We start from the raw sequence: 24,536 nt of genomic DNA, 5'->3' as shown, positions 1-24,536 counted from the left end.
CACCGTCACTCTAGTGTGGCTTTCCAGTCAGGACTCTTGGTCCATTTCCTGAAGCACATCTGTACTTGCTGGATGGGCAAGAACTTGTGCTGCTTGTAATCCCTTCTGACCCCTCGGCAGGGAGCCCTTTCAGGAGGCAGCTGCTTCGGTGATGGGCATCGAGATCGAGACCCACGTCACCCTGAGCACGCCCCCTCCGCAAAGGGCGGCCTGTTTGCTATCAACCATCTTAGGTTGCTTTTTGATTCACAACTTGTTGATCAGCATTGGCTGATGGGAATTACCTGGCCTTGTGACTTAGAAGAAAGGGTATAAGTCCCTGCGAGAGCAGGACCTTTGCAGATCCCAAAAAGTGATCAGGCCTGTTCTTGTAGCTGTGTGTCTTAAGAAAGCTTTTGTCATCTGCGGCTTAGACTGTAACTACAGTTCTTTAATGTGTGTCTATAAATCCAGCGCCTCCACGAGGACCAGCAGCATGTTATGGGGCCATGTTATAATTAAATGTACATCTTAGAGTTAAAAACCCAAACATAATTTCCTCTGAACTCTGTTTCCTAAACTGCAAATGTGTCAACATGACAAGAAATGGAAATTGTTAAACGTTCACAAAAGCAGAAGCTGCTGATCTAAACCCCATCCCCCTGGAATGTTAAGCAGCAGATGCGGGGATTCCGCAGCCACTGTGCTTCCCAAAGGCGGCAGGGAGCCTTAAGGACCCCAGCTCGGTCCTACGACCTCCCTGTCCCAGCCTCAGTTTCCTCATCTGTCCTGGGGTTAATATAAAACTCCTAGCACAGTGCCTGGTTCAGAGTAGATACTCAACACGTGCTGTCACAACAACAACAGTAAAGGGGGTAGTTTCATGTGCCACAGCTGCACGTGAAACTTCCTTAAAATTTTTTTTAATTAAAAAATTTAAAAAACATTAAAAAATATGTGCTCTGGGTAAGAAAATTTGGCATACAGCCTACAGGAAATAAAAGGTGCAATCTCTCTCCAAAGACAAGCATCCGTTGTATTTTCATTTAGCCTTTTTCCCATTTGCTGACAAAAATACACATCTCTACATAGTGCAAACATTGTTTTCTACATAATGCTATCCTGCTACACCTTGCGTTGCATCACAAATCTTGTCCAAGGTCACCAGTTCTGTTGCATGGCTCTATGTGACCACAGCACAGTGTACTCAGTCCTCCCTAGTCATAGCCTTCAGCTGGGGTCCTGTTTTTCATTGTTGCTTCTGTAGCAAACATCCATCCATGTACATTTATTTCTGTGTGTGGGTCTGGGTATTTCTGTAGATTAAATTTCCAGAAATGGAACATCAGGCCACGGGGTATTTAATTTTTGTTAAATCCACCAGTTTTCTCTCTCTGAAAAGGCTATCTCCACAGTTTATACTCCTCCCACTAGTCTATGAGCACAGTTCCTTTTTTAAGGTAGATACATTTTAAAATATCTCTTTTCTGTATTAAATTCGCAAAAGACTATTGTTCTCTCGGCCCATGTTTACAGAGCATCTGTGGAGCCGTGTTCTGTGCTCGGAATCACAGGGTGTGTCAAGATGGGTTGGACTTGAACTTGGCCCTCAGCAGTGGGGGTGGGGGTGGGGTTGGGAACTGAGCACACAAATGTCTGGAGCTCTGGTAAGAGAGTCTGGGGGCCCCTGGGCTGAGGAATTCTCACACTAACATTGAGAGCGTGGTGGCTGATACGAGATGTCAGGAACACCTTCCCAGCTTCTTAAAGGGAAGTGCTAGTGATGGTGTCGGATTCATCTGTGAGCTGCTGCACGCCGCTCTCGTGCTGTGGGGTTCAGGACATGGTGTCCCAAACCAAACAGAAACCCTGACTGGGAGCTCTGGGGCAGCAGCGCTTCAGGCTGGGCATCCTGGAGAGGAGCCAGTGGGAAAAGAGATGGCTGTCTCCACTCCGAATCTCAAGGCGCCTCTGCTCTCGTGCTCCAGGCGTTAATGACACCTTCTCACAGTATGGGGTCTCTTCAGGACACTTTTTTAGGGCCCCGAGGAGGAGCTGTCCTTGCATTTCCCAACATAAAAGTATTCATTATCCAGATGTTTCCTTCCAAATAATTCTTGAGATGGTTGTGTGGATGGTGTCATCTGTGATGGCTATTGACAGGAAAAGGCTGCTTGAAAGTGGTTCTACAGAGGTAGCTTTCAGGTTTCTAATTCTTGTGTGTAGCACCCACACACACACCTTCCCCACTCCTCTTCCAAACAAAACAAAAAATAGAATCGATATTTTGTGTTGTGGCACCAAAAAAATACAAGATGTGACAGTAAAGTTGGACATACCAGTAGGTAGGAATTGTGCTGATTTCTCACTCTGTGGCTTGGCAAGTCCCTTCTACTCTGGGCTTCCCATTGGCCCCCTATTACATGATGAGGTTCTGCCTACCAGGATCTGTTTATAGTCTGATGGTTATAAGCCCCAAATAATGCAAAGGGCCTGTGGACAAGAAAGTGCTGTATGGAGTGAGGGAGTCTTGCTGTTGGTCTTTTTTATTGTGTGGGTGGGCCTTTGGCAGGTGGTCATTCCTGGGCCAGGTAGGGATCTCCCCACCCTGAGGTCCTGATCTTGCAGTGGCTCTGCTATTGTTAGGTCTCCAGAGGGCAGAACTTCAAGTCCCTCTTAGGGAGGCGATGCTTGGCTGCATCCCTGTATTTTGGGTCAGGACACGTCGGAGATGTCTTCTGCATTGGCATAAAGAGGTTTTGTAGACCCAGCACACCATGTTGGTACACATACTTTACAGGAACTATTTCTTGAAAGGGGAATGGACAGGCAGCCCAACCGTGGACCATGTACTGGGCATGTGAGAAGTACTCTTCATAGAGGCATGTATGTATTAGTCAGGGTTCTCCAGGGAAGCAGCCAATAAGAGAGATTTATGATAAGGAATTCGCTCACACAGTTATGGAGACTGGCAAGTCCTAAGACCTGCATGGTGAGTCAGCAAGCTGGAAACCCAGGAGAGCCCATAGTTTTATTCCTGTTCAAGTCTGAAGGCCTGAGAACCAGGAGAACTGATGGTGTAGTTTCAGTCTGAAGGCTAGCAGGCTCGAGTCCCAGGAAGAGCCAATGTTTCACTTGGAGTCAAAAGGAAGGAAAAAGGTCAGTGTCCCAGTTCAAACACTGTCAGGCAAGAGGAATTGTTGTATTTGGGCCTTCAACTGATTAGACCAGGCCCACCACATTAGGGAGAGAATGTTTTACTCAATGTTCTGATTTAGAAGTTAATCTCATTCAGAAACACTCGTAGAAACACCCAGAATGTTTTGATCAAATGTCTGGGCTCAGTCACGTTGACACAAAATGAGTTATCGCAGGCAGAACGTAACTGTGCGTTGGAGTGGAGCTCACCAGGCAGGGCTCTCATTGCATGTGGAGGTTAAACTTGGGAGGAGTTTGCTGGAAGGTGGTTGGGATGCTGAGGCCAGGGACCCCACATGATGGTAGGATGGGTGCTCCCTCATATGTCCCCTAAACATTCTGGAGCTGTAGCCCTGGACCTTCTAAGAAGCCTGTGTAAACATCCACTATTTGAAAAATCGGATGAAGGGACTTTGGAGCCAGAGCGGCCTCTGAGACCATCTGCTATACCCCTTCCTGCTTCACCTGCAAGGAATCTCAGCCCCATAGACCAGGCGGTTGTCTAGTCACACAGCTGGTCAGTGCAGGGCCAGGCTGGTATCGGGCCGGCAGCCTTGTCACCATCATCCAGAAGGCCAAGGTTGTCCAAGAACCCAAGGGGATAAGCTCCTCTATTGAAGCAGTTCCAAAGCAGGGAAGGCTGGGGCAGAGAGCTTGCCAGAGCTCAGCAAGTTGCTTCCGGCCAGGCAGCTGTGCTGGGCACGGCACAATGCCAGCAACATCCCTCAGCGTGAGACAGTGACGTCATGACCAGCAACAGCCCCCACCAGGTGGGTTTGACCCATTTGGCTGCAAACCTGGCATGTGGCAAGGGGTACCTCCTCAGGTGAAGGGAAGGGTCATGCCTAGAAGGGGCCTTGTCTCTGCCCTGGGAGGCTGGCACTCTGCTCCCAATGCCAGTTTGTAATCACTTGCTTAGGGCCAGCTAGACTGGGACAGCAGCATGTGTTGGCTGCCCCTCTGAAGTTTTAGAATGTGCTGGAATTCCCCCTTAACGGGCAGCTCTCCTCCTCATAATATTGCCCTTGGCTTTCCTCCCGACTGCTTGACCATGATTTCTGAAGGGACCTATGTATGGTCCGAGTCAGATAAACCTCAATGACCTATTACCTGCCTGGAACAGGGCAGGCTAGCACCGGTGGCGAACGCGTTGGTATTGTTTTGGACCTGGTAGAGTAGAGGAAGCACCGAATTGGATCAGAAAGATGGCGTAGACAGCTGCAGGGTTAAGAAGTTGAGCTGCTGGGATTTAGAGCCAGGCTGCCTCCATCCCTGGCTTGCTCTATGACCACCTTTACAATGGCGATGTCAACAGTAGCCCCTCATAGAGGTGCTGTGAGAATTAAATGGAGGACTGGATGCAGTGCTCCTAGCACAGACCCCGGCACAGCATGCACTCAGTACTCAGTAATTCTTGGAGTGTTATCGAGAGTTTAGCCTTCGAGACATTGGCTGAACCCCTCAGCTTGTCTGAGCTGCAGGTGGGGAGGGGCTTGGGTGTGGTCATGGCTCCTCCAAGGCTCATTCTGGGGGACCATGAGAACAGGCAGGTGTGACTAGTCTGTCCCCCGTAGCTTTATCACATTAGCATGTAGCCCGAGGCCTCTAGAAGCTGAGACCTCATCATGCCCAGCAGACTGGAAGATTGCACCAGTGGGCGGCTGGCCCTCTTTATGAGTACGACCATCAATACTCAGATGACACAAGGCTGCACTCACGTCTGGCTTGATTGCCAAGGCCCCAGGCAGCCCCTGCTGACCCTGGCCTCTGTCTGCAGCACAGAGGTCAGGGGGCACCTGCCCCTCTCAGGGTTGACCTGAGGAGGCTAGTGCCATTTCCACCTCTGCCCTTCCTCCTGGAAGAAATCCTCATTTCCGTGTTTGGGCTGTTGGCAGGGGTGTGTTTTCTTGCTGGATCCTGGGCATCCTCTGTCCACTTCCTGAAAGGGTGGAGCCCTAAGTGTTTGCCCGTTGGACTTTCAGGTCATCAGTAGCTGATTGCTACACCCGGGTGTTTCCTGCCAGCTTCTAAAAAAGACTGCTGTGTGTGTGAAAACGCAAACCTGATTAAGGCTCCTGGTCCACATTTTCCAGTTTCCAACCTCTGAGTCTGCAGCCTCCCGCCGCACTCAAGGCCTTCCATAGCACAGCTCTACTTTGCTGTTCTAGCCACTTCCCAGCTCTTCTTCCTCATAAGCAAAGGGCACAAAGCAACTCAAACTATTTGATTTTCTGCCTGGGCCTGCTGTGTGCTGTCTGACACCAGGCGGATCCCTAGGCTTCCCTGACCCTTGAGGGCCCTCCTTGCACTAGTACCTAAGATTCTGTGAAAGGCCACCTCCTTCCTAAAGTTTTTCAAACTCCCAAGGACTGCATTTGTTTTCTTCCTCCACCCAGCTGCCACTGTCTGTACCACCTAAGGGTGCTTGGGGCCAGTCAGAACTGGTGAACCCAGCCGAGCCTCTGAACCTGTCTGAGCCTCAGTTTCTGCGATGTAAAACTCAGTCCCACTTGCCTTGCTAGGAATGATACACTGCCTATGCCCAAGACGGTGCCTGGCACCAGCAGGTTTCAGTAACTCGTAATTGTTATTAACTCAGTGCTTATAGATGTGCGGCCCCGATTCTCCTGCTAAACCAGGAGACCTTTGGGGAGGGGGCAGGGGGGAGGAGGGAAGCCTCGTCTAACACCCTGAGAGTGCTCAGCACTCTCGCACACAGTAGGGGCTCAGTGGATGTTTGAGAAAGCAAAGCAGGCAGGCTCCCGCTGGATCTTACAGTTGGTATAGAATTGGAAGGCTGTCTCCTGGGGAAGTGGCTGCTCCAATGGAGACTCGTGTATGCGCTGCCTGGGAGCAGCCAGGATCCTGGAGCAGCCAGTTCGCCTCAGTGAGTCTCCACAGGGGATGGCGACAGAACTCGGGCCTGCACCGCTCAGGCCCCCATCCCCGCACGCGAAGGCCGTCAGGGGAAGAGTGCAGAGCGATGGGCAGGGCTGACGGACACAGCTGTCACCACAGAGAGTGCCCGCGAGCTCTGCGAAGAGGCCCGCATGGCTTTTTAAATCCAAGGAAATCATGTTCGGTGTCATCCGGTGTGCAGGCTTATCTCCCTTCTGGGCCACAGAACAAGGCGGCTCCAGGGGCGACCCTGCCACTGTACAGATGACCGAGGGAAGGGAGCACACCAGGCTCCTGACTCAGACCCCGGCCAGTGCCAGGCCCGCTCTGCTCCTGACGGGACCATTGTTCCTGTTCCACACCCCGCTTCCGCAGAGCTCCCCCTCTGTTTCTTGGGTGTTTCTCTGCACGCCTGGAAAAGAGATGGTAAGAGAACTCCAATTAGTCAGTCTCCTGGCTTCGGGACAGCTCCGGAAACCAGACTAGATAGAGGAGGAGGGGCCTCCTGCTTGTGTCATGCTGGGTTTGTCTCCAGGCGTTGATTCCCTGCCGCCCTGCCCTGCCCTTGCTGGCCCACAGCGTCCACCCAGGAGGTCTCCTGCTGCCATCTCGGCCTCCGGCCTCCAAGGGACACCTGCATCCAGGCATCCGTTGAAGCACCCTGGTCCGGAGGGTCTTTCTCCAGGAGCTTTTGAACAGTTCCGAAGGGGAGAGCGTCCCGTCTCCGCTTTGATGTGGCGCCCTGGAACTTGGCGGGGTTTCGGTTGCGTGTCTAATTAGAAACAGCCGCCGCCACTGCCGAGGAGCCCCTCGCTTAGTCTGCCGCGCTGGGTGTGCTTTTTCGCACCCGACCCGCCTGGAATAGATGCCCCTGCTTCCAGGTTAAAAACAAGACAGTCCGAGAAAAAGCTGTCGGGAAGCATCTAGGAAAGGCAGGAGTTAGAGGACTTGGGCCTCCTCTCTGCCACTTTCTTCTCATCCCCAGCCTCAGTTTGCCCATCTGTAAAATGTAGACTCCTGGTCGCTGAGACCTCCCTTGTATGTTTCGTGTTGTGCACAAGACTTGATCCAAGGCAGGGTTCCCACGTGGAGGCGTGAGATTGCCAAATCAGCAGCTAACATGGGAAGTTGTGGATCCAGAAATGGAAGTACTAGTAGTTCTGAGGTTGGTACTGAAACCCAATGCAGGTTGGCCTGTCAGATTTCAGTAAGCAGGCCTTTGTAGCTCTGGGGGACATAGGGCAATCGCAGAGGAGGAGGGGTCTTGGAGGGTGTCCCTAGGAAGCCCCAGTGGTGGTAACTGGGACAGTCACTTCTGGAGCATTCTGTCCTCAACACTGAATGCGAATCATAACTTATAGCATCCTTCTAAGGTGGGTGCTGAGGTAGCCACCTCGAGCGATGAGGAAACTGGGGCAGCTCGGCCCGGTCCCCACTGGGGCCAGGATTCAGGCCCAAGCAGTCTGGCAGGACCAGTGTTTTCAGCCATCACACTTGCTGTTGAACCTGTTGCTCACCTTCCCCCGGGCCTTGCCTCCCTCCAGGTGGCTGGTGCAGGGCAGACCCAGTCAGGGGTGGGTGTGTTGTCCTAGTAATGTCACCCTAGACCTCTGAGTCTTCAAAGCTGTGTGGGAGAAGTCTCATGGCACAGCCAGCACGCCCTCCCTGACTGAGGAGAGGTTTCATAGGCTGAGAGGTGCTGACCTCCGTGGGCCACACGTCCCTCTGAGCCCTGCCACCCTGTGATTTGGGATCTGGTATGGATTCCCAGACGAGCCCAGCTGGGAAAATTAGAGGTGAGGGGCCTGCAGGCCAGCGTCTATCATTTCCAGCTAGGCTCCTACACGTCTGTGCCAGCCTCTCCCCACCCAGCTCCGCCCTGCCCAGAGGTTCTAGGGCACCTCTCCTTCGACACTCCTGGAGGTGCCATCCTGAGGCATTCAGGGCCATTCAGAACCCACTTCCACCTGCCTCCAGCTTCCCCTTTCACTGGGCCCCCTGGATGACCCTCCTTCCCCATGTACACCTGTGCTCCCATCCCCTGTGCCTCCATCAAATGCTATTTTCTGTGCCACAACTTCATGTCTAACTCTCAAGGCCCTCCCCAGTTTCCCCGGCTGAATTGTAGTGCCCTGTCTGTTCCCTGATGAGGAGTCTTTGTGTCAGGGGCTCCCTGATGGCCAGGACTGTGCCTCATTCGTCTCCGTCCAGCTCTGGTGCTGGTAGTGCCTGGCTGGGTGTGAGGATGGCTGGGTGCTCCCTGAGACTGAAGCCAAGCCCCGCCCTCCTGTTCCTGTTCCTGAAGGGAAGGTAAAGAGGTAACGAAAAGGTTTCTTTTCTTCCAGTCTTCTTACTAGTGAAAGTATTTACCATAAAGTGTGTTAGTGTATTTTTTCATTTACTTGTGGGTTCATCTACTTTCAAAATGTAGATTTGAGGCTGACTATAATAAAAAGAAATGTGTATACTGAGGCTATTATAATAATCAAAATCCATGTAGAGGGAAGGGCAAGAGAATCTACACAATATCTAAGCTAACATAGCTATTGAAGTTATCCATCTAAATAAACTACGAGCTTCCTGGCAGCCAAAGGTAAAAGGGGTGTGAGGCACAGAGTTGATGAATGCTGGAGTGAAATGTAGCATATAGCTCATTGCTTGTGGGCTTGGGGAACTCTAAACCTTTGTCAAATCCACTCAGGAGGCTCCTGGTTTGCACCTAGCTCTGTCCTGGGCCCCTCGCTCGGATAGTCCCCTGGCCCTTGCCTCTCCGTGGCCAGTCGGTCAGAGTACCTGCCTCACCTCCTGGCCCTGAGCCCTTGGTGAATGCACCCAGGGTCTCTTTCAGTTCTTATGTAGTTCCACTTGTGAAAACCTTTCTACTCCAGAGGTCGAGAGAAATTCCTACTTTCTCAATTTAATGTTTCTGCTCCCTGCCTAAGAGGCATGAAATCACAGCCTGCCACCCACTATTTAAGGTCATTTTCCATTAATTTTTAGATGGTGATGTCCAGATAACTTGTGACTTAAAACATATGGTCACCAGCTCCCCTATTAGATCAGCCTCTGGATCGTCACATATCGGTCCAGGTAACAAGGAGGATGGACCTGGTCATTAGGCAGGAGACGTGGCGTCTGGTGAGCTGGCCTGGTGTTGTGGCCCTTGACTTCCTGGGGCTCTTGGCCAACCTCTCCTGGGACAGAAGATGCTCCCTAAATGGGCCTTTTCTCGGGGAAAAGGCAGCTGCTTCCAAAACACACAGCTCCTGTAAACCCAGCCTGCTTAAAATTATATTTACCTTTATGTGTTCCCATCTTAATTACATTTTTTACTAGCATTTTTATTCATTATTTAAAACAACGTTCAAAAATAATTATGCAGTAATTCCTTCCTCTATACACAGTGGCTGTTTACCTTCCTGCCTCAGAGTTCCAGCCCCTTATTCATGTGTATCTGTACTTACAGCACCGCTGCCATCAGAGTTTAGGTATTATGGGATGCCGGTATTCAGCAATTCCTAAGCAAAGAGTAGAGTTCCCGTTGGGCATGTTCACATTGTCCAGGACTTGTTTAGAAAGCCCATATTATGCGTTTTGCTCTCAACACATAAACAATCTTGTATTTTACTTTTTAACTTAGCATAATTTCATGCATGCTTTTCCATGTAGCTACATAATCTTCAGATTTATCATCTTAATGGCTGCTTAATATTCCATCCAGTTAGCATGCCATAATTTACTTAACTGTTCCCTATTGTTGGAGCCTTAATGAAAATTTGAATTCACCATGTAAAACGGAGGAAGCTTGTTTTAATGATTACCATTATAACATCGCCTGCCCTAACTGCATGCCATTACTAACCCAGCTTTGTAAGGCACAGATGCTTTGGGAACAATAAATCCTGTGTGAGAGGTGTACTCACGAGGCCCTCTGATTTAATAGCTAATCTGTTCCCTGGCACGTGTTTTCCTTTTAGGTTGGTATTTATGTAGAATATCCATCTCTTCTGAATATTGCCTAATACTAAACTGTAACATGGCTGTCGGGGACTTTCGGAAATTAACTGGAATTGGGGGCAAATCTGGCTGTCAGCTGTCATTCATTTATCCCATCCAGATTCATTGAATATCTGTTTGCAACCAGGCTTTGGGAGAGAATAAGGGGCCCACAGAAATGCATCTGTGAATTGCTTTGTGGTGCTCAAGACCAAATGGTGGTTCGCATGCAAAGTGCTTTGTAAACTGTAGTTTACCCAGTAGTGGCTGCTGGTCCTGCTTCTGAAATAGGATGAAGAAGAACGGGGTTTTCCTGGGTCAGTGCCTATCAGCTGTGTTCCCGGTGTCCTCAGCGCTTGGAATTCTCCAAAGACAGGAGGCAAGTGCACTCCTTAGAAACCAGGGCGGGAGTGATACAGATGACAGTGACCTTACAAAGCAGGTCATGTCACTTGTCTACAGTACTTTACAGTTGGTCTTCACCTTCAGCTGACCAGATTCTTTCTACCTTTTTAAAAAATATATATATATTAGAGAGAGGAAGGGGGGGATGAGAGAGAGAGAGAAGCATTGATGTGAGATAGAAGCATCGATCAGTTGCCTCCTGCACTGGCCCAACCAGGGATTAAATCTGCAACCTGGGTAAGTGCCTTGACTGGAATGTTGAACCCAACTTTTGGTGTACAGGATGATGCTCCAATTAACTGAGCTACACAACCCAGGGCCAGGCTGTACCTTCTATAGCTCTTCTCGTTTCCTCTTCTCCCCTCCCCTTACCTCTACCCCCACTCTGCATGGAAAGGGAAGCTTCATCCCCCAAACTAACAAATTTACTCACAATAAGTGTGCTTTGCCAAAGTATGGGACATGTGCTCAGAGGAGACAGGATTTTAGGTGGCCTGAGAACCATGTTGTAAGAAGGTTTTTTTCCTTTTCATTCTCTCTAAAAGGAGAAAGTGACAAAGAAACTGTCTTTCTGGGGCTTGCATCCCTGACAGCTGTCCAGCATCTGCTCATCTCCTGTTCAGCCAAGGGAAAGCATGCCTTGGGCCGGCCTCCCAGGGGGCAGTGGTACCTCGCTGGTCCATTTACTCCTCCTTCATTCTTTTTATGTTTATCAACTGTTTAGATGATGGTTTACTTTTTAAATATTATTTTCTCTAAAAAATGAATAAATAAGTATGGTAAATAATAACCTAGTTGGTACTCAAGCAATGGCAAACTTATGACTAAATGAAGTTTGGGGAGTACTGCCCTAACGTTATGTAAGGTCCACACTGACGACCCCGGCACAGCCTCAGCTGGCTTCTGTCGTATCAGGGCCTGTACTCGGGCTAGGACGGCTGTCACCCCAAGAGCTGGCCTAAAAGCAGTGCTCTTGCTTGGAAGGGTGTCATCACTCGTGTGTTTTGTCAATTGCTCTTTAAGACACGTATGATTCTACGTGTCTCTCTGCCATTGGAACTCTGATTTGGAGAATGTTTAAACAACTCACTCTCACGACTCTCACCCCTTTTGTGCCCAACCTCACCTCCACTCTCTCACCTCCTTGGACCCAGTACTCCAACAAAAGTGGGCAGTGAATAAATATACAGTGGGATATTATTCGGCCGTAAAAAGAAATGAAATTCTGACACATACTACAACATGGAAGAAACTTAAAACATTATGCTAAGTGAAATAAGCCAGGCACAGAAGGACAAATATCACAAGATTCTCCTATATGAGGTACCTAAAGTATCAAATGTACAGAGACCAAGGGCTGGGAGAGGGAGGAATGGGGAGCCATTGTTTAATGGTGCAGAGCTTCCGTTCGGGAAGATGAACAAGTCCTGGAGATGGATGTGGTGGTGATGGTTGAATATACTTAATACCACTGAACTATACACTCAAAATGGTCAAAATGGCACATGTGCTGTGTTTCACCAGGAAAGCAGGCAGGGAGCATTCTCCCCAAAAGCAGGCAGGGAGCATTCTCCCCAGCCCCGCCGCCTTGGCTTGCCCTGGTCCTACCCCAGGGAATCCTGCCCTCTCCCATTTCCCACCTGTCAGAGCTGTCAGTTCAAATGTCTTCTGCTCCTGCCTCCACCCTCACAGGCCCCGCATGGAGCCCCTTCGCTGTAGTGTCATGGTGATTTGGGTCATTGTATCTCTTCTGGAACTGTGCGTTTCCCAAGAGCAGCCTCTGCAGCAAACCCTCCCTTCGCTGTGTCCCGTGTGGGCCCTGCACACAGTGGGTGTTGATCGGAGCAGGGAAAGCATCTCTGTTTGACTCAGAACCAGCTGACTGTGGCATCCTCGCATCCCTCTTTGGCCCCCACTGGCCTCTCGGGAATGAGGTAGCCCCTCAGTCCACTCGGGAGCCCGTGCTGGCACCCTCCCCACGAGACTAAGAGCTTCCCTTCCTTATTCAGAAGTGGGATGGACACGGGCTCTCACATCCCTCAGAGGTGCTCAGAGTGTTAAGAGGCAGGCAGGCTCTGGGGGAGGTGGGAATGCTGGGAAGGAGCCACTTTGCAGGGGAGAAAAACGGTGACCCAGGCTCCCTGGGGAGGCTTGTTGGGTCTTTTAAAATGAATATACAAGCTGGGTGAAAACTTGAGGATCGTTCCGTTATTCAGACGGGGAGTGAAAGTGCCAAGAATGGAGAACCGTCCTATTGGGGGAGGCTCCACTGGTCTGTAAAGCGAGGGGGTGAGAGCTCTGTGCTCTGGGCTGGTGTGAGAACACACCTGGAACATCATGCGCACGCCGGGGCCATGCCCTTGAGACTGCAGTGAACCTGCGGATGGAGGCGGTGAGCCTTCTGCCTCTCTCATCAGGCCTGAGAGCCTGAGATCTTTGTGAGGAAACCTTGCCGGGGAAAGCAGAGATGCTGCCTTCAAGGGGTGGGAGGAGCAATTGAATGCAGAAAAGGGGGCTGTTCCTGTGCGGTCATCACCTCCTTGGCTGGTGGCTCTGAACCCCTGTGGGTGTCACCTGGCAGATCCCAGGTGAGGAAGTGTGTGTTTCAATTCCATGACACCTCTGCTTCCTTTTTTTGCCTGCAGAATTTCAGAGGCAGGAAAGTGTCCGGTCCCAGCACAAAGGCATCCAGTTGTATGACACCCCTTACGAACCCGAGGGCCAAAGCATCGACTCGGACTCAGAGAGCGCAGTCAGCCCCCGACTGCGGGAGAGCAAGCTGCCCCAGGATGACGACAGGCCCGCTGATGAGTACGACCAGCCATGGGAGTGGAACCGGGTCACCATCCCAGCTCTGGCAGGTAAGGAGCCAGTGGCCCTGCCCAGAGACGGCACTGACCCACGCTGGACACTCGTCGTTGGTAAAGGGAGTCAGTGCGCTGTCCCTGCCTGCTCAGATAAGCCAAGGGCTGCGTTGGGTCATCCAGTTGGGCTGTCCTTGCTTCTAGTTCAGCTGAGCCCCTCGAAAATGAGAGTCCTGGAGGGGAGGGAGGCCAGGCCAAGAGGAAATCCTGGGTCTCAGTTCCAGGCTCCCCACTCTTCATGGAAGCCCCAGCTAATCTCATTGTCTGACCCTGTCTCAGTCCTGTCCGTAATGCTCTAACACACTGAAGCCAAGATCTGACTTCAGAAGGAACTTTCTTAGAAACTAAAACAAAACCAGTCTGCGTTGTGTCTCCTGTTGGGCCTGAGGGAACCCAGTGCCACACCTAGTTGTACAGCTTGCTAGTCCTGTATGCGGCCAGGGCTGCTGCGTTTCCAGTCCTGGCTTTAACATGGACCAGTTCACAGAGCAAGGCCTTGGGCACATCCTGGCCTTAGGGCTGGCCCGCCCCCTGGCCAAGAGCCCCTGGACTGACTCAGGTGCCTCCCTTCCGCCCCACTCTGAGACTGGTTTCAGCCTTTTGGAAAACGGTCTGCCACATGCCTCAAGGTCTTGAGCTTGTTCATTCCCTTCTATTCTAATTCCAGTCCTTGGGATCCATGCCTAGGTTATGATCTAAAATTCAGAAAAGGCATTGCTCATGGGCCTGAAAGATGAGGAACAACCTGAATATCCAGCCGCTAGGGGCTGATCAAATGGAATATTGTGTAGCTGCTAAAAAGTGCTCTTTACAGAGAGTTTATGACAACCAAGTGAAATGCTCCAGTCCGATGTAAGAGGTGAAAAGCCAGACGCAAAAAAAAAGAAAAGAAACTTATGTGCCGGGGTCCAACCCCAGCAGGTCCAGGGGTTCCCAAAGGCGTAGACGGAGTCGGCGAAGAAGGAAGGACACGGAGACAGTGTTCAGTTGATCAGCAGCCTAGCCAGGATCTCCAGCCAGGATCTCCAGCCAAGTTCTGGTCTGGATCTCCAGAGAGGTTCTGCTGTTTATTGTCTTGTTACATCCGTATTTATACCAGTTGATTTTAATCCTGTCAATTTCTATTACAAAGGTTAGGGCGTTTCTTATCTCCATTCCAGGGAGTAAAGATTATGTAGCTTAAGCATGATTGTTTGTAGTTAAAGTGATTAACTACCCGCCTGGCACTTAGTTAAGGAGTTTCATCCCCTCCCTAACTTCAGGGAAAAATCTCTACCTGGGGAAACAACCTTTCTCGGAGAGGTGACCTTGGTTAAAACACACAGCACTAAGGGGAGCAAACATATTAAGAACAGTATGCTATATACGCCAGGTCCCTTGAAACATATGCTGTGCAGATGTTTCTATCCTGCAGCGACTGTGTCAAGCAGCAAGGATGGACCGGCTTCCGGCACTTATGCATTTAAAAATTTAAGCATGTGAAAAAGAGACATTGAATTGAATGACTAATTCTTACCACATTGAAGGTCATAAAGAGAGAGTTTTTATTTTTAATTTCTTTTAAATCTCTATTGCTTGGACTTTCCTTTTTTCATGCACAACTAGACCCTTCCTCCCTTTTTGGGCCCCAGCAGTGAGGCTCCCATTCCGATGGCCTTAATGATGTTCAGGCTGTTCCAGCACATACTATTCACAGTTCCCTGGACGTACCACTGTGCACATCCTGTCCCTTCTGCCTGTATATGCCTTTCTTACCTGGAAAAATCCCGGGAATTTTTTGGGCCCAGCTCAAACGTCGCCATCTCTCTGAGCCTTCCCTGGTGCAGCCACTCATCCCATGGGCTTCCTTTCTGCCTCTCGGGCCTGGCCAGCTTCCTGCACTCATCCCTGGTGGACATTCCTCTCACTATGTAGAGTTTGTTCTGTAGGTGCTGGTCTCGCCCGCCAGGCTGTGAGCACTTGGCTGAGCCAGTGGTGAGGTAGTCGTGTGGCTGAAGGTCCTTGGTCATCTCAGGTCTCCTTCCTTCCCCCGGCACAAGGGAGTCCAAAGACTGTCCCTGTGCCCTAGCATAGCTGATGAGAGGCGAGGTTCCTCCTGCATCTGAGAGGAGCTAGAAGGAGCCAGTGCTGTCCGAGAACTTGCTCTTTGCAAACACCAGTTTGATTAAAGGGCTAAAGGAGCTCATGTGACAACTCTCCCAGATACCAAGGGCCGGTGGCATGAACTAGCACTGCAGACAGGTGTGGAGTCTCACCCGTCCCCTCTCCTGACTGAGCACATGCAGGTCGCCCGGAGCTGTGCTGCCTTTGATGCTCTAGTCTAGTCTGGCGCCTCGCTGCTCCAAATGTGGCCCCTGGACCAGCGGCTAGTGAGAATTGTAAGGTCTTGGGTCCCATCCCAGACCTGCAGAGTCAGAACCTGTTCTAACAAGACTGCTAGGGGATTCCTGTGCACGTTCAAGTGAAAGGCACTTGCCCTCTCGGACATCATCTCTTCTGAAGGCTCCCAGGCCAGCACGGGCCCACTACCACCCAGCAGTGGTTTTAGAATGTCTGTGCATTTAGTTTTTCACAAAGGATCACAAGGCTTCTGAGTAAGTTTCTGAGCCACAGAAACTTACAAACCCAACTTCCATCTGGATTTGGTTTATGTCACTGAGTTGTATCACAAGTGCTATAGGGCGATGGGAGACAGGCTGAGACCACGCCCCTGTCTGCGACTCTTGGAGTCGCTTATCTCTGTGTGAACGGCTCTGGAGCGTGTCCGATAGTGCTTTTCCCAAGAAGCTTTTGGCTCAGGTCTGATTCCTGGGGCACCGGAGGAAGCTGTTCCCTTGGGCTGGAGTGACTGTGAGCGGGGTCTTCAGTCATGGCTGGGTCCCTCCCCGTGTCTGTGCACAGAGCCTGTCTGGTGCAGCGTTGGTAAGTGAGGAGCAGCTCCTGTTTTCAGCCCAGAGTGGAGACGGAGTGCGAGTAGATGGGCCACCTATCAGGTAATGAGGATGAGTCGTAGCAGCTCGACTGTCTCGATTACTAAAGTGCTGCCATGGTCCCATTTGTAAACCCAGAAGTGTGGCTGCTCCGGAGTGAAGGATAATGTTCCCGCCTAGGTGAGCAGTGCATGTGTGTGTGTGTGGGGGGGGGGGGGGGGCGGGGGGCCGGGGGCAGGGAGAGCAAGTCATTGGTGTAGTCAGGGAGCAAGGCAGTGCTTGGCTAGGCCCTATCTCCCTTATTACAAACCTATTCAAAATGCTCCTCACAGCTTTTCTGGGCTCTCGGGGACTCTGTGATGGGTTGTGGCAACCTGGGGTACAGGATCCTTAGCTGGGGAACATCTGTGAGGGATAAAGTTGCCTGGACAAAATCATCACCATCTCTTTCTATGCCTTGTATTCTCATTCTGCATGTGTAGCCTGGATGAGGACACCTGGGCAGGGAACCTGGTAGTGTTCTCAAATTTCCAAAGGGTGTTCAGTGTGAGGTCCCCAAAAGGCAAAGCTGGGCCCACCAAGGAAGAGACATATGGACTTAGGGTCCAGGTGAGGAGTAAGGATTTCAGTTACACCTGAACGTATGTAACAAGCTTCCCCTTGCTGGGAACTTTTGAGCAAAAGCTCAGCTGAGACAGGGTCGATGCCGGGGGCTTTGTCAGCCATGAGAGGCCCGCCTGTGTCACCTCCAGGGATGCCGCCATGCTGTGCCCCTCAGGACCCCAGCGTGCTGGTCAGAGCCCAGGGGAAGGCAAGGCCTCTGAGTCATCTCCATGATTAGTCTGTGAAGCAGAAGAGCTCCTTCCTGCAAATTCCAACTCCTGCTTTGCATTCGTGAAGAGACATTTCTCTGAGGGGACTTTGGCGTCTTCACAGAAGGAGCCCTCTGGGCCAGAAGCTCCAGACCAGCCTTTGTGGAAGCAGAGCCTTCCTGTCTCAGCCGGGCTCTGGCGGCTGCAGCCTTGGGGAGGCTCCATTACCACTCCCGGTTCTCGTGAAAACAGCTACTGCAGGGTGTGAGGCGGTCCTAGCTTCTTAGCACGGACAGTCTTCCCTTCTCGCAGAATTCTGTGAGTGAGAAATGCCACAAGCTCACAAAAGCCCTGGGCCTTCATTGCCTGCTCTCCCTCCAGGAAATTGTGTGGCCTCAGCCAGAACCCCACCCCCAACTTCGACCTGCCCAGCGGGTCCCCTTCCACTTGGGTGACCTTTGTTGATCCCAGCCCCCAGAACAAATGCCCTGCCAGGTTTCACCCACAGGCTGCAGCCCACCATCCACAGAGCGATGGTGAGGCTCCCATCAACCTGCCATCTCCCTTCCCACCCGGCAGAGACACCTGCCTTCAGAGCGGGCTGGACGCAGTTCCCAGCCTGCTTCACTCACTGCCTGGGAGTCTTTACAGCAGGAATGGGGAACTTTTCTCTGCCAAGGGCCATTTGGATATCTATAATGTCATTCCCGGGCCATACAAAATTATCAACTTAAAAATTAGCCTACTATATTTGGTCAAGCATTTAATTAACTCACCCCTAATGCCTTGGCAGGGCCAGACCAAATGATTTCTTGTGCCTTATACGGTCTGCAGGCCCAATGTTCCCCACCCCTACTTTACAGCAACAAATTGTGAGACTGGCAGGTGGGTCTAGAAATGGCTTTCCTGCCAGCCCCAGACACGGCTCTGGGCCCACACAGGACTCTTTGGCACTCCCTGCCTGGTGTGGGGTAGGATGAGCAGCCTGGGGCAATTCCACATCGTCTCAGGGTGGCGCTGGTTGATGTGGAGGATCTGACCAGTCCCTGGGCTGTGGCACAGATCATCAGATGGACAAAGGGAGCCTGCACCGGAGGTGGCTACACAGGGAGGGGCCCAGGAGCTGGGTGGATAATCTGGAGAAGCAGACCAAGCTCAGGGTGGCACAGATACGGTGTCACCACATATCCAAGTAGCAACTGGGAGGACAGGGATTGAACTTCTCCTGGAAGCATCTGCTCCCTCATCCGGAAATGTGCCCGCTGCAGAGGGTCCTGGTGAGGCTTAAAGGGCACTGCACCAGGAAAGTGCTGGCATTCACTCAGCACTTTCTGTGGGCATTATCCCATTTAGTTCTCACAGCTACTTTCTAGGAGATTAGTTTCCGCCTTTTACAGGTAAGGAAACTGAGGTGCAGAGAAAAGAAATGACTTGCCCAGGGGCCATAGCTAGTCAGCCATGGAGATGGGATTTAAACCTGCAAATTCCAACTCCAATGCCCAAGCCCTAAGCCAGTTGATGTCTGGGCTCCCTGCTGCTATCCAAGATGCTGCAATAAAATATGGTCGGAGCCCTCACCCTCCCAGAGCCCCCAGGAAATGTCACGTGCCTTTCACCACCCTTGCACCAATTTACCCTTTTGTTTGCAGCTGGTAGGATACATCCTGGGGGCGGGGGGTGTTCCCACTTGGACTGGTTCCCACTGAAGATGCTGTAGGAGCCCACGTTCTGGAGGTTTGAGCCTGCATGGGGGTGACGAGAGCCATCCCACGGTTTGGTCATGCTCTGCCACCACTCAGCACAGGGGGGGCCCTCGTACCACGGCTTCTCACTCCCTCTTGTCCAGCTAAGGAAACTGAGGCCTAAAGAGGGGACAGAAGCTGCTAGAGACCTCTGAGCAGAGCCAGTCAGGCCACACTCAGATGATGGGTCAGCATTTCCTTTTCATCCAGTGAGTAAATTAAAAGCTATATCCTTCATGGGATTTGCAATCACCTCTGAGAAGCAGGTGGTCAGAGTGTTTCCTTGAGAAGCCAGGCACAGAAGGGTGTGTAAATGCACTCTCAAGAGCAGTTAGAGAACCGTCATTTCATTTGCAACTCACCGACTAAAGGTTTGTCTCTGTTGAAGCTACTTTTCAGGCAGTGTCCTGGGTTCAGCCAGTGACGGGGCTGCCTCCCAGCAAAGACAGAAGATAGATCTATGACTCCTGCTGAACTTCGTTGTTTAGGGTACTTGTCTTATCTTCCCCACTAGCTCCTTGGTGGGTTTCTCTACCCTAGAAAACTCAGGACAGTGTCTTGCACATCTGGAGTCAATGGGGCAGTAGAAGGAGTCAGACAATCCTATGTTCACATGCAGCCCCACCGTCTGTGGGACCTCAGACAGATTCTGCAATCTCCTGAGTCCTAGTTTCCCCATCTGTAAAATGGGGATAGTCACAACCCTTGCCAGGCTGGATCTCTGTGATAAGAAGGGGAAAGATCTGAATGAACAGACTTGGTAAGCCCTAAAGGATCACACATGAGAGAATGGTTAGTGTTCAGGGAAGGCTTGCTGTATTACATAAAATTTAATTTAATATTAAAACAGTACTACTGCATAAAGAGGTAGTTAGAGGGCACAGAGGACCCATTTACGAAGCTCATTCCCACTTATGCCTGGCAATGAGATGCATAGATGGCGTGGAAAGCAATGTTTCTGTAGAAAATCCTAAATTTCAACTCCAGCAATAGTTCTAACCATGAGCCACTTGGGTCTTCCATTCTTTATTCACTGTTTCCTGGGTGTGACAAAATGGATTAGTTGGCTTGCCCAGAGCATTCGTCAGAATCACCTGGAGGAAGCATTAAACAGATTTCTGGGTTCTACTCCCAGAGTTCCTAGTTCAGTAGGTTCTAGGGTGAGGCGTGAGAGTTTGCGATTCTAACAAGGTCCCAGGTGCTGCTGATGCTGCTGATCTGGGGACCTTACTTTGAGAACCTAGAACATACTCGGTACATACTGTGTTAGGTGCTGGGGTCAGAGTGGAGTTAGGAGGGGAAGTCACAGCTTGGCTTGGCTGGCATCAACGCCACCTACTCCAGGAAGCCTTCCTGACATGACCAGTCCCTTTCCCACCCCTCTGTGTTCCGACCACATCCTAGATGGGTGTGCATTGGTTTATTCTGGAACAGACAGATACACACTGGAACTGTCCGCTTGGAGGACAGGGGGAGGCGCTAATGCTCTGTTGTTCACCTCTTAGCCAGGCACCCTCTTAAGTTCTGACACCTTCCCAGCCTCATCAAGTGAGGCTAAAAGGGCAAAGAAAAGGAAAGTAAGATCCCAGGTATGTCTGTTTCCTAGATAATTGTGAGTCATCTCTGAGCCAGCTCAGTTGGCTGATATAAAATAATCCTATTAAGGTAAGTGGGGGAGGGCGGTGAGGAAGGACAGAATAGTAACACTTAGTGAGCACCAATTATGAAGCTGGCAAGGGTTACCACTAGGAAGCCATGTAACGTGGGTGTGGTTTCATTGTCATTACACAGATGACAAGGCTCTGAGAGGGTGAGCAGCTGGCCCACAGTCACACAGCTAATGCACTCGGGTTGGTCTGACTGCAAAGCCTTTACTCTCCACTGCTGCACTGACACCTGAGTGTGGAAGGGCAGGGCTGAACATTCCCTTTACCTGTGCTGTTGTGAGTTGGCTTGCGTTGTTGAGGCAGAAGCAGTTGTGCCCACTCTGTGACTCGTCACTATCACAATCAAACACAAATGCTCCAAAGCTGGTAGTGCTGACGTGTGCGGCAGGCACTGCTCCAGACGTGCTGTTCCCACTGAGCCCTGTGACTCATCCCCTGGCACTCGGAATAAACAGGCTTGGCCCCTGCAGAGGGTTCCTTGGGGAATCAGACCTGCCACCCTCACCTGGTGCACCCAGGGAACACCACCTTCTCCTCCATTGGCTCCACTGGGGCTCCCATGATGCTTCCTGCCTCCTGCACAGCTTCCCAGAATGCCTTGGGCCTGCAAGGAAATTAACAATTGTGTTTGTACCAAGAGCTTTTTGCTCCGTACTAATGAGTAACAGTTGTAATTAATATTTAACACGTGTGAACAGCAGGTCTGCGCAGAAAGGGGGGGTTAAATGAGAGCTGGGATCACTCGTTTCCTTTGGCTAATGTGTTACTGAGGGACAGGTTCTTCCAGTTGGCTTTTCTGTTTGACTTATGAATGAGTTCATTTAGTAACCCAAAAAGAAAAAAAGGAAAAGAAAAACACTAGCATTTAATAGCTTTGATTCGTCTGCTAATTATACTGATAGATGGAAATGTTCCTTTAAGTGCCTTTGTCTCCTTTGTGGAAAAACAAAGATTTGACAGTATGTCTGTGCTCTTCTGTTTGACAGATCAGGGATCTCCGTGTGGATAGAGATTTTTAAGTTCCATGAGGTCAGGGAGTCTGCCTCCTTGTTCACACCTGGGTCCCACCTAGATCAATGCCTGGCACACACTGAACACACACTTATTTGCTAAGTTTATTGAATAATTCAGGTCTCAGGGAAACCAACCCCATGTTCTCTTTATGATGCTACAATACATACGTAATCATGTGGCCTGCTCACACACGGATGGTTTGTTTTCATATTAATTTTTTATGCTGTACACCTGTCTTCTCCAAATGAGGCCGGGGACCTGCACTTGGAGGGGCATTTTTGAGTGGCTATTGACTGCTATGATTGCCGCCTCTGGTCTGAATTCCCGGGAGAGAGTGTGTCCCTGCCTGTCTGAGGATTGCCCATGCATCTGGATGCCACATTGGGGATGGGGAGACTGGTGTGCCAGTGGATGGCAGGCAGAGAGCCATGCACCTGGCTTGTCCCCTCCTCTCTCTCCTGCCTTCCCTCGCTGCCATCTGTGGAGGGGGCAACAGCAGAAACATAAACAGATGGGCTGGGGCTTTGGGGCTCCTTGGCCAGGAAACTCATTTGCACAAATGCTCACCCTGCTGCCTCCAGGCCTTCTGAGGCTTGTGGATGGGGAAGCCCTGCCTCAGGTCCCAGGGTTCTAAGTATCTGTGAGCAGGGGAAATGTCAGGGGACACTGCCTGCATCCGTCACTAGCGGGCCTTCACCAGAACTACCAGAGTGCACGTGATTTCAAGTGCCAGGGGGTCTAGATGTAGAGCCCCATGTTGCCACTTGCTGTGGGTGATCCGAGCAGGTTGCCTCTGTTTCTTCGTGTGTAAAATAGAGGCAGTAAGTGCCGAGAGTCAGGGCATAGCTCGGTGATGCTGCTTTTGGTATCACTGTTATGAGAATGTCGTGCTGCAGACAGGACTTGTGCTGAACTCATTAGAGGCCTCTGGCGTTCAAAAGACCTGGATTCAAGTCCAAGTTCAAGTCAAGCTGATGACTTGGGGCAAGTCAGTCCCTTTTCCAGCCCTGCTTTTCTCATCTGTAAAATGAATTATACCAGTAAAGATGGCTTGCTTCCGCAGGTAAAGGCTCCTGTGTTGGGGTCATTTAATCATTTTCATCAGGATTTTTCTTTACATTTCCTGTAGCCAAGCAGCAGCCTTTGGGACAGGGTCTTTGCACCAGGCAGTGGTGTCCATGCTTCCTTTGGGACACAGATAAGAGGATGAAGGCACACCTCCTAGTGCCAGGCCCCCTTCCCCAGCCCAGGCTTGGCTCTAGTTGACTGTGTTCTTGGAACCCGGTCCATGTCCTGGCGCCTGCCTCGCAGGCTTCCTTCCCGATGCCCTGCTTTGTGGAGAGTCACTGCGGCCTCCCCTCACAATGAGGACCTCTGTTCCCAGGCACCACCCACAAGATGTGGCAGCGTGGTGCCCTGGGGCCTGCATGTGTCTCCCAGGTGAACACAGAGCCCTCTTGTTGTCGATCCTGAAAATGCAAACTAAACATTTGCTGAGCCACATGTTGTCTTACAGCTTACCTGGAGCTGTCACTCACGGGCCGAGAGGGGCGGGGGGCGGTAGTGGAGAGTGAGGCCAACTCTTGAACTGGAGGGGAAAGGGGGGGCTTTACCTCTCTGGGCCTCAGTTTCTCCATCTGAAAAATGGGAATTCTGAGAACTTGTGTGCATATATGCATAACCCATGGACACAGGCAATAGGGCGGTGAAGGCCTGTGGTGAGGGGCAGGGGTGGGCTAAAAGGGGTCTTGCTATGAGGAGCTGCAGGGCACAAAGGAAGAAAAAGGAGTTTTGCCTGCGGGTCTAGGGCAAAACCTGCCCCAGGAGGCAGCGTTGGAGCTGAACTTGGAAGAATGTCTGGGGCCTTCTTACACAGATAGTGAAGAAAGGGGTTCTAGAGGGCAGGCACAGCCGAGGCCTGGGCAGAAAAGTGGTGATGGGTTTGGGAACTGGCCATTCTTGTGACTGGGGCCTTGGGCTGGTTGTGAAACCCAGAGGGTTTTTGTAGGAGAAAATGTATCAAATTGGCATCAAGTCCCTGAGGACCTCAAGCACCAGAGTGAGGAGTTTGCCCTCCCTCCCAGCACCGGGAGCAGCGAGGCCCCTGAGCCCCGCAGAGCTGTGCTTTAGAGGCCCGTGGGCTTTTTGGAACCTGGCCAGCCCTAAACCCTAAACAGAGAGGAGCTGGACCCCGGAGGAACACAGTTATTTCATCTAAACAAACATTTACTAAGCACGTCTCCCTGCCAAGCACTGCTGTAGATTTAGGGGCAGACAAGACAGGAGAGGGAAAAGCGGAATAAAACGAACAGCCGGGCTGATTGGGGAGCACTGGTGTCAGTGCCCACTGGGCTACAAGAGAAGTGCCGAGTGCTGTGAGCCGCAGAGGGGGCAGGTGGTTCTCGGCAGGTGGGGTCAGGGGAGGCTCTGTGCCGTCCTAGGAAGCTTCTAGGTGTCCTACAGCTGGAGCAGAACAGTGGTCACTCCAGGTCTAGAGGATTCGTGAGGCACAGCCCTGCATGACTGACCCTGCCCGTGTCTTCATGGGGGGGCAGGGGCACGGACCTGGAGTGGGGTAAGCCTGCCCCTGGTGACCCACAGGCCTGGGCTCAGGCCTCTGTCCCCCCTGAGCTTTGAGAACCTGGAGGAGTTTTCCTCACCTCCTCTGCGGCCTCACCCATTACCCATAGGGTGGCAGGGTTCTTGGAGGGTTAGAGCGGGTGCCTGGGACACCCTCTTCCCTCATTTTCAGTGACCGAACTTCAGGGCCAGTTGGTATAAAATCTAGAATACAGCAGGTCCTCGAATAACGTCCTTTCCCTGAACATTGTGTCATTATAATGATGCCGAAGGAACTCTCGTTTAAATGAATTAGCCTGTGGCAAAGTTGGTTTTGTTATACTTCGTTTTGCTTAAAGTCAGAGAAACTGTCAGTGATGTTAAGTGAGGACGTTACTGAATAAGTAGGAAGGGGACAGCATTGGAAGCTAACCTGGATAGAGCAGGAGTAAGAGGCCTCCTGGAATGTGAG

General features: G+C 51.2%; 1 protein-coding gene across 1 annotated transcript in view; it reads left to right on the top strand.

Annotated features, from left to right (window-relative positions):
* SHB (SH2 domain containing adaptor protein B) overlaps window positions 1-24,536 on the top strand; it is a 126,407-nt gene that overhangs the window by 65,783 nt on the left and 36,088 nt on the right. Inside the window, exon 3 of the mRNA XM_081103081.1 lies at window positions 13,122-13,337. Within this exon, the coding sequence (XP_080959207.1) occupies window positions 13,122-13,337 (216 nt within the window). The remainder of the gene's footprint in view (window positions 1-13,121; window positions 13,338-24,536) is intronic.

The sequence above is a fragment of the Myotis nattereri genome, assembly GCF_964212035.1.
Source record: "Myotis nattereri genome assembly, chromosome: 12".
Taxonomy (NCBI): domain Eukaryota; kingdom Metazoa; phylum Chordata; class Mammalia; order Chiroptera; family Vespertilionidae; genus Myotis; species Myotis nattereri.
Note: the sequence above shows the minus strand (reverse complement) of the source record. Positions and strands in the feature narration are given on the sequence as shown.